The sequence below is a fragment of the Chironomus tepperi genome, unplaced genomic scaffold (genome assembly GCF_022539635.2).
Source record: "Chironomus tepperi strain 1889 unplaced genomic scaffold, CSIRO-AGI_Ctep_v1 contig_388, whole genome shotgun sequence".
NCBI classification, from domain to species: domain Eukaryota; kingdom Metazoa; phylum Arthropoda; class Insecta; order Diptera; family Chironomidae; genus Chironomus; species Chironomus tepperi.
In genome coordinates this window covers 205,017-218,549 of record NW_027226510.1, presented here as the reverse complement: position 1 = coordinate 218,549, position 13,533 = coordinate 205,017, and the positions used below count along the sequence as shown (strand labels likewise).

At 34.5% G+C, this 13,533-nt stretch overlaps 1 protein-coding gene across 3 annotated transcripts; it reads left to right on the top strand.

Moving 5' to 3' along the window:
* On the top strand, positions 1-12,254 carry RhoGAP100F (Rho GTPase activating protein at 100F). 3 transcript variants are annotated; one of them, XM_070648126.1, is made up of 11 exons: positions 1-414; positions 3,649-3,692; positions 6,323-6,556; positions 6,630-6,789; positions 6,853-8,076; positions 8,177-8,319; positions 8,386-9,579; positions 9,643-9,865; positions 10,005-10,219; positions 10,288-10,396; positions 10,455-12,254. In XM_070648126.1, exons 1-11 carry the CDS (start codon positions 372-374, stop codon positions 11,879-11,881), a joined length of 5,016 nt encoding a protein of 1,671 aa, XP_070504227.1. In that variant the 5' UTR covers positions 1-371; the 3' UTR covers positions 11,882-12,254. The 3 variants fall into 3 exon arrangements, with proteins under 3 accessions (XP_070504227.1, XP_070504226.1, XP_070504225.1); XM_070648125.1 differs by having other exon boundaries at positions 8,132-8,319; positions 10,297-10,396; XM_070648124.1 differs by having other exon boundaries at positions 8,132-8,319.
* The last annotated feature ends 1,279 nt before the right edge of the window (positions 12,255-13,533 follow it).

Genomic DNA, 13,533 nt, shown 5'->3' with positions numbered 1-13,533 from the left:
ATTTGCAGAAAGAAATGGCTGAAATAATTTGAAAAAAAGTGAAAGATTTGAAGGAAATCATGACAATATACAGAAATACAGATGAAATTGTTTTATGATGATAAAAAGGTACAATTGAAGTGTAAAGTTTTGACAATATATATATTTTGTTTCCTTCACGCAAGAGCATAAACGGCCAGAGTAAGAAATAAAGAATAAGAAGAAGGAAATCCAGTGAAAAAAAAAGTGAGAAAATAAGAGAGTAAAAAAAATTTTTTTTTTATGAATGAATTCAGAAGCGAAATACGTCGGTTGATATTTCGTCAATTGAGTGGAGTTTTCGATTCGACACTAATCCACAATAAGTGCCGAATCGTAGACCCATTAATCTAATGCAGTGGCGTAAATTTACACGACTGAAAACATCGGCTACAGGTATGTGCATCATCAGTTATTATTTATTATTATATAATTTATTGCAATAAGCATACTTGACATAAAATTTCACTTGCTTGCTGTAAGTGGCAGGTGAAAATTTTCTATTGTTTTAACATTCCTTGAATAATGAGTTCAATTTTGCTTTTATTATCCACGAATCCATGTCAATAATAAATGCTAGAATTTGTAAAGATTTTATCTGATATAATGAGCTACTTAGTCATCTACTTGACTTTCTCTTTACTATTCTATAATCAGTTTTTTATGAGCTGTTGTTACCATTACATAAAGTTCAGTTCCGGTGTTAATAGCATGCTATTTGTTCTCTGATTTTCTAAGGTTTTGCTTGGTAGCTTTAACACTTTGAAAACTATTAAACTACAAATTAATACAGAGAACTTATTAGCAGTTCTCTAAGTCGACTCGAAACTCGATGGAGTCGAGTTAACTTCAGTCGATTTTCTCATACAAAATCCGAATCAGCTTCGAGCTTTTCTTATTAGCTTGAAGACTTAAAGTAAAAATAATTCATTCTATCATTAATCATAAGCAATTGAAGCGCATAGATTGTAATTGAAATTTAATGACAATTTGAGTGGCATTTATGGTCGGAAAACAAAGTTGGAAGGATTGCATTGTGCAGACGACCACTTTCTATGGAGAACCCTGATTCTAAAATGCCACCTTTTGGTCTTTCCTGACTCCTAAATTCCTTCAAACTATGAATTAAAACATCATTTTAGTTTGAAGATTAAGAATTTCCAGAACTGCCTATAACTTTTGACAATTAATAAACAGCTCAATTCCCCTCAATTCCAAATTAAAATATTGACCCAACATCATTTTTACCTAAGATTTTCAAGAAATTACCAAAAATGCAACCTTAATTTAAAGGTTCAGAACTCATAGTTGACTAGATTTTTATATTGAGTCAAATCGACCTGAGTCGAGTCAACCTAACTGGAGTCGACTTCTTCATATAAAATCCGAGTCTACTCTGAGCTCTGCAAAAATTAAAAATACATTTCTAAGAGAATTCCCAACAAATATTTGCATAAAAAAACATTAGCTTATGTAAACATAAAATGCAATAGCAAAAAAAAAGCATGGATTAAAGCCTTGAACTAATTTCATAACATTTATGTAAATTTCTTACATGTAGGTTTATCTTTTACAGTCATAAATCTAGCATTCTTATTAGGTTAGGTCTATTTATAAAAAATATGTTCAAAGTTTCCTTGTTCTTTAATATTGATTACAAAGTTTTCTGTTTTTAATAATTTGTCATGTCTTAAACCAGTGGTGGGCAATCTGTGTGTCGGCAAATATTACCACGAACCAAATTCCGTGAAAGAAACTGCTATCATGACTTTCCACCAGAGTTGAAAAACGGCCTGATTTTATCGGCCGGCCAAAAACGGCGAGCGACAAAAACGGCGAGCCGATTGGTTTTTTAAAACGTTGGCCGATAAAAAACGGCGGCCGATAAAAACGGCGGCCGATAAAAACGGCGATCGATAAAAATGGCGGGCCGTTTATTTTTTAAAACGGCGGCCGATAAAAAACGGCGTTTAAAAGTTTCAAATCAACGCATATATGCTATAATTAACAATTTTTCATTTTCATAAACAACAACAACAAAAACAATAACACGAATTTTCATTGTTTTTCAATGTTTTCGATGTTTTTACAGTGTTTACTGATCAAAGTTTGAAGTGACTTAAATCTTACTGGATCTTGTTATTTAGGTCTGAAAGTGTACTGGATCCTACTGGATCATGTTTTTAAGGGTCTGGATGTTATATGGATTCTACTGGATCTTGTTATTTAGGTCTGAAAGTGAACTGGATCCTACTGGATCATGTTTTTAACGGTCTGGATGTTATATGGATCCTATTGGATCTTGGTTTTAGGTCTGAAAGTAAACTGGATCCTACTGGATCTTATATTTTAAGTCTGGAAGTGATCTGATTCCTACAGGAACTTGTTTCTAAGATTTGGAAGTGACCTGGATCCTACTGAATCTCGTTTTGTGGACCGGAAAGTGAACTGGATTTTACTGGATCTCGTTTTGTGAGTTAGGAAGTGACTTTGATCCTACTGAATCTCGTTTTGTAGATTTTAAAGTGACTTATTAATCAATTACTGATTGCTGGGAAAAAAATGTGCTTAAGTCGCTTGACCAATAACACGAGGACTTTTGTAATTTTTAAAAAACGTTAGCCAATAAAAAATGGTGAGCGATAAAAATGGCGGCCGATAAAAACGGCGAGCGATAAAAACGGCGGGCCGTTTATTTTTTCAAAATGGCGGCCGATAAAAAACGGCGAGCGATAAAAAACGATGGCCGATAAAAACGGCGAACGACTGGCCGATTCTCTCGGCCGCCGACATCGGCCTTCGCAACTCTGCTTTCCACCAATGTGTATCATGATACAAAAAAGTTTGCCCACAACTGGCTTAGACACGCATCTAAAAGTTTCAATTATATTTAGGGTAACAGGAAAAATTGTAAAATTTTGAACCCTCCTTACTATACTGGAACGTAACAAAGTTATGAAACAAAAAGTGTATATCAGTTATAGACAACCTGTGTGTCGTGGAAGGTCTCGAAATGTCATGATTCGTATGCCCTATGCGGTTTCGGTCACTGATGTACACCTTAACAAAAATGCAGATTCTCTCTTACCTTTAAAACGTTCTCTGAGTGTCTGAATCTGAAATGAAAATTGTAGTGTTTGGATCCCCGTACCCACCTTCCTAAATAAGTCCTTACTCTTGTACCAATGAAGTAATACCTTCTCAATCATAATTATTTGTCATTCCGATCATTTTGATAGCTTAGGTAATTTTGATAAAGTTGAAATTTCATAAACACCAAATAATTCCAGATTAGAAATTAAAATTGCTTCGCCTAACAGATAAAGCTTGTTCACCTTAAAAATGTCTTTATTAAAACGAGGAAGATTTCGAGAGCATTCTCTTTGTTTATTATGGTACTACATGAACATGGTATTGAATGTTGCTCTTAGCTTATTCTGGCCTGGAGAGCACTTTCTTTGTCTGCTTGGGTTCCAAATTTGTAATCTAATCCCCATAGAACCTTAACTTGACGAAATTATACCTTAGTTTAGAACAAAAAAAATAATCATTTTAAATTATCAAACTTAGTTTTTTATCATAACACTTTTAATCAATGTAATTATTTTCTCTCTCTTTTTTCATTTACAGGACATTCCCGTTGCAAGGCAATGCTTTGTTGCGGCAGAAGAAAGGTATGCAATTGATTTTTATTATATAAATATATAAATCTATAGTTGAATCGTAATGATGATAAAGACTGAATATATCTATAAGTCTGCTCCACTTAAAAGACATTAAATAAGAACTAGAAAATTGAACTTCTGTATTGTAAGGAGCAAATAAAGAACTGAAAATGAGGGCATTTAGGATATTTTCTCTTAAAATGAATCATGTCTAATCATTCATGTACAAATACGATACATTTTCTCACACTTGATATAAATGAATGCAACGAAGAAGAAGCAAAAAAAAACGATGCAATTCCTCTGTGGTATATAATAGTATTTTTTTTTTATATCCAACAAACAACGAAAGTTCTTTTCTCCTGTTTTTTTGGTGTGTGCTTGCCTGTCGAGTTGATTGCACTTAAAGAGTAGATGAGGATACAAATACATGTAAAAATTGCATATAGGTGAACTGAATGTAACGTATTTGTACAGTCGTGCAGCTTTGCATTATTCTCTCTCATATCGCTAAATTACAATCCTCTCTGACTTACTCTCTCTCATCAAAAAAGGTTAAAATAATGAATAAAATTAGTATACAAACTATCCATAATGCGCATGTACTCGTACACATTTCACACACATTTTGTACAACTGAAGAGCAGCACACAAAAAAAATATAGCGTACGAAAAAGCTTCGTACACACAAAATAAATGAAGTACTAGATTCTTTTTTGAAGAACTTTTTTCATTTTCTCCTTAACCATAGAAACTTTCAGAGGATTTTAAGGCACAAAAAGGAATTGAATAAAAAAATTCTCATTCGCCATCTTTTTTCCCACTGCGATAGAAAAATTGTATTATTTTTTTTGTTGAGAGAAAGATTATTTTATATTCTAAATTTTATTGCTTAATTAAAGCATTAGAAAGTGTTAAAAAAATCTATTATAAAGTATTAAGTGACATTAGGACATGATAGCAATAAACTTTTATAAATTTTTTTGAGTGAAAAATGAAAAAAATAATTAAAAAAAAATTGCTCAATGGAAGTGAACTTAATGAAGCTTAATTAGATGACAGATACATATCAATACATAGGAACTAGTTACTGTCCTTTTTAAAAATAATTCCAACTATTCTATATAAGAATTTAATAAAACTTTTTTTTTGGTTGGTTCCGTGGAAATCGATATTAACTTAGATCCTCAAAGTCCCAATTTTTAACTCCAATTCTGAGAGATATACAACAAAATTTTGTGGATAGAACAATTTTACCAACTTTTTTCTATATATAAATGTGATAAACTTGACTATTTTTAAGAATTTTTTCTGCCAATTATGAAGCAACATAAGAATTACAATCATAATGATATCCACCTACTTAACATATCAAAGAGATGAAATTCATATGAAAAGTATTAAAAGTGTAAGGAACAAAAGGAAAAAAGCTTTTCATTCAAGCAAATAAGTGTGGAAATTTATAAAAAAAAATCTAGATAGTAAAAATTTTCCGCCTTCTCTCTCTCACGCTTATTTTTTTGTGTGTCGTTGTCGTCGTCGTCTCCTAATTTCCAATCGTCCTTCACCACTTTCATTTTATTCGTCATCGTAATAACAAGAGAAAAAATATGTGTGATAGTACAAAAAGTGGATGCTTCTTTATCAGAGGCAGTAAGGTAAAAAAATTATAATGAACTTAATTCGAACAATTGGATGTGTACTCGAATGTGTGTATATCCAGCACAATATAGCAAGAAATGAATGTTGAATAATTAATTAGAAATGTTTTGCGATTATTGTGAATGTTGAATGGAATTGTATAGTATACATAAGTGCAAAATATAGTTGTACGATTCCATTAATGTATATAATTGAAAGTTTTGTAGTGGAAATGGCAGTTCTAATGTGTCCTAAATTGCTACTTAAGTATGAAATTGGAGGAAGTTTTTCTATTTTCTTTTTTTTCGCCATGAAGTAAATGAACAACAAGATGACTCATTAAAACGTCCTTCAAATGATTCAAAATTTTCCATCATATAGTTCAGTGGTGGGCAACCTTTGGTTTTCGAGGCACATCTTGAGAGTATGATTTGAACAAAACTGCACTCGGCATACGGTTCATGGAGTTTTGAACAATTTTTGGCGGTACATTAGTGCTGGACAACCTTAGTGTCACGGCACACTCATTTTTGGAACTGCCATGAACTGTATTAATTGTGCAGCTTCGATCAAAGCAGAGCTCGAAGACGACTGTGAAAAAGTAGTGAATATGTCGACTTGAGTCGACTCGATTCCATACACAATTCGAGTTGTGCATTTGAGTTGTGATTCCATACACAATTCGAGTCGACATCGAGCTATGGACCATAGCTTACCACCAAAGTGTGCCACGAGCAATAAAAGCTTGCCCACCACTGATCTACCACTTCAAAATTATAACTATAATAGTCCATAAAAGCGGTCATATTGCACCACAAGGACGCTCTATAACGACATCCTCATTACCTATTACAGATGATTTATCATACCTTAAAAAATTTTCCCTCCAACTCAACTATAATGTTGCCTTAGTGACTGATAAAGCGAATACTTTACAGCATAATGCTACCCAATAACAAATCATTAACAGAAAATTGTATTTTATTTAATAATTCTAGGATAATGGAAGATCAGTACCAGATCTCACAGCGAGTCCCGGACGGGCACCACACCCGGGACCAAATAACATTCAAAATCAACAGAATGCACATATGCAAAGACAAGGTGGTATGAAGGAGCCAGTATTGTTACAGGGTGATTTTCGAAAAGTATCTGGCATTAGTTCCGAAATTTTTCGTCAAATAGAAGCAGTTGAAAATGATCATGATCCAAGCACGGCTGCAGCATTGGATGTAAAGTCCTACACATATATACTTATTAGATAAATCCACCTAAATGTTATTTCATCATCTATTTTTTATGTAGGCTGTGGAGAGACGTGGGGAGATGATTGTAAGAGTATTAGAACCACGATGTATTGGAAGTCGTCAATCATATGAATCAGCGCAAAAGTTTTTAGCAAAGGCTGACTCCCGTCATACGGTACAAATGGTTGAGATTGTTAAACGCCCAGGACAGACATTAGGTAAGTTATTCAACTTAATAATTTAATGTACATCCATAATTTAATATTTATATATTTCTAAAGGTCTCTACATTCGAGAAGGAAATGGCGCCGACCGCTCCGATGGCGTCTTTATATCACGTATAGCTTTGGAATCCGCAGTTTATAACAGTGGATGTCTGCGAGTGAGTGATGAAATACTCGCAGTAAATTTAGTAGATGTTACAAAAATGTCATTAGATGATGTTGTAATAATCATGTCTATACCGCGCCGTTTGGTGTTGGCAATAAGGACACGAAGAGGTCGTTCAACTTCTCCCCCGCCACTTCAACGTTCGGAACAGAAACCGCCAGTTGTTGTTATAAAGCGTGATTTACGTGACGATCAAGATATGATGTTAGATGAACCAGATCATGTGCCACGTTCTAGATCATCACGCGAACGTCGTGATGGAAGGGAGATGAGTGAATCGAGGTCGAGACTAGGACTTGGTCTCACTAATTATAGTCCACAAAGTGAACAAATAGATTTGTATTATAATTCACGCTCAAGCACTGTTGATCAGCATACCCCAAGTTGGGGTTATAAGCCACCAGCACCACCATCTGTAATAACGGAGCAACCGAAAGGTGCTCATCAATTTCAACCATCACACGCTTATTATCAAAATGCAGGAACTCTTGAGAGTCTTGCTGAGAAAGTTCACTCATTCTATCCGGGACCTAGTCGACGTATGTCGGACACAAGAGCAGGTGTATCTATGAGTCAATCACATCAACGATTTCCACGTTCAGGATCGGCAGATATTCTACCTCGTGTAGAATATTCTGACTTTTCTGCATCACTCGGACGACATTCATTCTTGAGATCAAGCATGAAGTCGGGCGGTGCACCATCACCACAAGCACAACTAGCAGGAGGCACATTAGGACGATATGGACCTCGTTATGATCAGCAATCATCAAGGAATGCAATTAAATATTCGTCGCCTACATCGTCGGCAACATTAGGACGACAAAAGCCACCACTTGATTACTCAAGTGACACAGAAGCAACAATAGGTCGTCAAAATTATTACTATTATAATAACCGACCGAGTGGAACAATGGGACGAGGAGGTGCGGCGCCATCAGCACCAATAAACAGCGGAGCTGACTTTGCAAAATTCAACTCACTGCCAAGAAATCGTAATGATGCATTAGCAAGAATGAACTTGAGATCACGCTTAGTTGATAGAATAGGAAGTGAAGATGATGGAAATTTATCCGCTCCAGAATACTCACTGCCAACAATACGTCGGGATCGAGGTAAGAATTTGACGAAATATGTTACAAAATTGATTAAACAATCATTTTGTTGCAGATTTGCGACAGAGAATATCCACAAATCCCTCAATTTTTACTTCAGATGAGTACCGAGCGTGGCTGAGACGAGCACCAAGCAGTTCAGCAATTTGTGAGCAAATGAGAGCATCACGTGATATATTAAATCAGCAGAGAGCCCACAGATTTTCATGTAGTGCTGAGAATATACATGATGCATTGAAGAATGTAAGTAGAGCATTTAATTAATATTTTAATTCACTTATGTCCAACACAATATCCTTATTATTTTAGACGGAAAATATCTATAGCGGTAGAGCAAGAATGTTGGGCACATTAGACAGAAATAGCATTGGATTAGGAGCACGATCTGGAATTGGCTCTCTTCCTGTGAGATCACTTTCATCACAGCACATCGGCGGTCCATCATCAGCAATACGTTCCTCGCCTAATATTCGTCGTATGAGACAATTACTAGAATTAAGTACGGGAGCCGGCAATGTGCAATCACCAGGAAGTATGAGTGGACATCAAAGTCCAGCACCGACACCAAGCACAACATTACCGAGAAATCAACGACAAATTGATATAAACCCTGCCGAGTTTACAAAATATAAGCTTGATAAGCCCATCATGGAGACACAAGGTACATCCGGTATGTTATGGCTCAATTTGTTAGCCGGTAGAGGATTGCGTGCAACCCCTGAAGGTATACAAACCACAAATACGCAAGTACGCGATCTATACTGTGTGATAGAATGCGATAGAGTTCATAAAGCACGAACCGTTGTACGGTCTGGTGATTTACAATTTGATTGGGATGAGTCATTTGAATTGGATTTGGTTAATAATAAGCAACTAGATGTTTTAATATACTCATGGGATCCACAACATCGACATAAATTGTGTTATCGTGGAGCGATTGCAATTACATCACTAATACGACAAGCGCCAATACATCAACTTGCATTAAAAGTTGAGCCTCGAGGTACAATTTATTTAAGAATGCGTTATAACGATCCATTGCAATTGTATCGTCGTCGTGGTGTACCGGCACTAAGAGGTGGCGTTTCATCAGCTTTATTCGGCGTTGATCTCGAAACAGTTGTCACGCGTGAAGCTAAAGGAGCACCAGGAAATGCACCAGTACCAATAGTGCTGAGACGATGTGTTGAGGAAATTGAACGTCGAGGATTAGATATAATTGGACTTTATCGACTATGTGGATCGGCAACAAAGAAACGATTACTACGTGAAGCATTCGAAAGAAATAGTCGAGCTGTAGAACTAAGTCCTGAACATGTACCAGATATAAATGTCATAACCGGTGTTATAAAAGATTATCTACGCGAACTTCCAGAACCCTTGTTTACTCGTTGTTTATTCCAAATGACTGTTGATGCGTTAGGTGTTTGCTTACCTGATGATCCCGAAGGAAATGCAAAATTAATGTTGAGCATACTAGACTGTTTACCACGAGCTAATAGAGTAAGTTCACATTGCATTATTAATTAAGCTTGTTATGCTAATTTGTATAAATTAATTTTATAGGCAACTTTAGTATTCTTACTTGATCATTTGTCGTTGGTTGTATCGGCGTCAGAGAGAAATAAAATGTCAGCACAGGCATTAGCAACAGCACTTGGTCCTCCATTAATGTTACACTCAAGTGGAGCACCAACTGATATTGACATTGACCATGCACAACCAATAGCCGTACTAAAGTACTTATTACAAATTTGGCCACAGCCGGCAACGGCTGGAAATATTTCAGGTAATGTGGTTAGGTTACTACAATTCCTTAAGTTCCTGCATGCTAGTTAATTGTCTCTTAAAATATTATTTAATATTTCTCACAATTAGAGCTAGGAAATATTAATGATTAATACAGAGACTTATGTATTCTTAGACAGGCATGCAACGGCACGGCAACGAGCAGCGAACCGGTCAGCGTGGAAGCAAAGTCAATGTATTGCAAGTGGGCAAACAACCGCTGGTGGTGGTCAACAATACCCCCACCTCGCTCGCTCGAACTCAGCTTTCAGTCACAGTCAGCAATCCTCAGTATCAATCAGTAGTGGGTCAGTTAGCTCAATCGCATCGAGTCTTACAGCCGGTGGCTCAAACGGTAACCACAACTGCTCATCATAATGCGTAAATGTTTATCTAATTGTAAATTTTATTTCTTTCCATAAGTCACTGCAGTTGGCAGCCTCGTCGGGCTCATTGGCAGTGCAAGACCAATCGCAACCGCTCGCCACACCATCCCCAAGCTCTAGTTCGGCATCATCAGACTCTGGCTCTGGTATGTTAATAAATAATGTATTTTATAGCATAAATTATAATAATTCTGACCTTTTTAGGAACTGAAACAATAAAACGAGGTGCATCACCTCCCACAAGTATCACAGATTCAAATACAATATTGAAAGAGTCAAATAGCAACAACTCAATCAAGCAACAATCTCAAGAACAACACAAATCATCAATAATAAAGCAGCAAACTGATATAAAAGATGAAACAAAAAGACATCATATTACAGAAAGCAGTACAAGTGGACCAACAACACAACAATCGTATGACATGTCTGCATACACCAAAAATTCTTTGCTACCTTCAACTTCATCAGTATCATCAAGTACTAATCATCAGTATAAGCATTATTCTAGCATAAGTACAACAAAGTCATCACCAATTGACAAGTATACCAGTAGTATTGGAAACGGCAATGGTAAAAGCGATATGTCTAAGGAATTGCCATCATCAAAAAAGAATGGTGATCATGATGATATAACTTTATATAAACCAATATCGTACACAACATCGTCATCGACTACAGCTGGAACATCATCATCATCAAGTGCTAGTACTGATGCAAAAAAGACAGAATCATCACCAGCCACAACATCATCGACAGTCACGACAAATGGAAAGCATAAAATCACAAATAATTTCAAGCTTCCACCATTCCCAATTTATGTACCACCAACGGATTTACCAATGCATTTAACATCATCAACAAGTTCTTTAGCAGGTCTAAGTAGCAAGAATGAGCCAACATCTACATTCTCGGGAACGAGTAAGTATAGCGATTCATTAACATCATCCACAACATCGTCATCGACAACGTCGTCATCCTATTCGACGACATTGGGTCGATTATCAAACGTTTCATCATCTAGAACAATAACTAATAGTGCTAATACACCAAATACAAACACATTACCGTTACATTTAGGTAGAACTAATCCATACTTATATCAATCAGATTCAAATAATTTTAATAATGCAATTGCAACATCATCAATAAGTCCAGCGACAACAACATCATCTACAACATCATATTTAAGTCAATCAAATTATAATAACATTTATAGTACTTTGCCCAAAACAACTGGCTCATCATCATCAACGTCATATACAAATAAATTTGATACGACTAAAGATAATAATGTTATGTCGGGTGCGGGCACTTCTTCTTATTCATATAATTCGTATAGTACTGATTATTATTCTAATCTTGCAACGACAAATAATAATAACACATCAAGTAATACATCGACTTATACAAGTAGTAATGTATCTGAAAATATTTATAGGGTACAATATTCAGCGACTAATCCATTCCTCGATCCAATTGATACTAATGTAACCACACAGACGGCCTCTGACAATATAAGTTCAATTTTTAATGCAACACGTAATGGCAATAGTGGTAGTAGTAGCATGAGCGTCTCAGAAATAGCACGAAAATTTGAAAAACTCGATAGTGAAGAAGATTTAAAATAATGATAACTAATAGAACTACATATAACATATTAATTCATTCAATCTCAATAATACATTACCTTTTTCTCCCCCCCGATCAGTATCAGTTTTTGGCCAAATTATTTTTTAAAAAAATACGATATTCCTACCTTAAAATCGCAAAACGAGGTCATTCTTATAAAATATCTTACAATATATAAAATTTAGAGAAAAAAAATCAATGTTACATCACACAAAAGAGAGAACAAAGTGTTTAGATTCTTGGCATATAAATTATCTCCTCCATCCTCTTGTCTACCTATCTCTTTTCTCATTCCTCCCTTTCTCAAAAAAAGCTTTAATTGTAATAGAGAATGAATAACTATATATATATATATAATGATGATAATACTTAGCAAATAATAATCAATTACAATTTTAGTGACTTTTTTTCTTTACAAAGAATACAATACTAAATAATATTATTAAATAATAATTAAAAACTAATAATACATAACAATAATAATGAATTTACCAAAGATACCGAGATAGTATTACTTTCTGGATAATATAAAGAATATTTCGAAAAAAAGATAAGATCGATTAACTTTTTAATTAGTTTAAAAATGACACAAAAAAATGTATGGGAGAAGCATTTAAGAATCCATTTAACGCGAAATTCACTACTATCAACTACTGTTGTGGAATTGAAGAGTTTTTGATGAGTTTTTACAAAAATGTCGAAAATCCATAACTGCCATAGTTTTTTCAAACTTTTTCAATATTTACTGATATTTACCGTAATATACAAACTTATATATTTCTTTATTAAAAACTCCAATTACCTTGAACAATAAGCTTTTAACTTAACTAACTGATTAACAAAGTGTGGATAGAAAATTATTTGAAACAGCAATTTTCTTGATTGAAAAGCAATTTATCTTCAAATCTGTATTGGAATCACTTCTGTAACTTGTAAATGAAGGAACTTAATAGACCTTGGTTGTTGTAATTGAAGGAATATGCTGATAATTTTTAAATAAGATCTTAATTCTTTGAAAATCAAAAACAAACTAAATTTTTCTATTGAAGGGGAAAAACAACCATAAAAAGGGGAAACCAACTAAATATAGTTGTAAATGTAGTTTGAATATGAAATAACCGTTGACATATTCTCAATAAACTACAAAATTGTGATTCTAACGAAATTTCCAAAGAAAATCAGCGTGTTTTCTAAAATGTCTTTGAGAATGTTGATCCAAAATATTACAAATTGTATTCAAATCTTTCAAATCTAACTTTGAAGGTTGTTGAGGATTTACGTAAACAGCACAATTTAAACGAAATTTGGAATGATTAGAACATTCTTTCTAAGTCTAACTTTAATGAAAATGAAGAACTAAATCCATTGAAAAGCCAACATAAAACAATGAAAATTGTTCGAAACTTGCTAAACCTACAAAACTTTTGTCAAAATATTGTTCCAAGCAACAAACACAAAAGGAACTTTTCAATCAACGAAATTTGCCATCAGAAAATTCTCTCACCCACCTTTAAACTTACCAAACAACCAAAAAAAGGTCATCCATAAAACTTTTCAATTTCACAACAAATAATTCATTCCTACTGTATGCCCTATCAGTTATCACAACCTTTAACTGAAATGAAATTTCTAAGAGTTCAATAAATAAAAT

Coding starts and splice junctions, on each gene's coding strand:
- RhoGAP100F (XM_070648124.1), top strand. CDS start 372: ATGCAGTGGCGTAAATTTACACGACTGAAAACATCGGCTACAG. Junction 8,320..8,385: donor TACATGATGCATTGAAGAAT/GTAAGTAGAGCA, acceptor TTATTATTTTAG/ACGGAAAATATCTATAGCGG. Junction 9,866..10,004: donor AACGGCTGGAAATATTTCAG/GTAATGTGGTTA, acceptor ATTCTTAGACAG/GCATGCAACGGCACGGCAAC.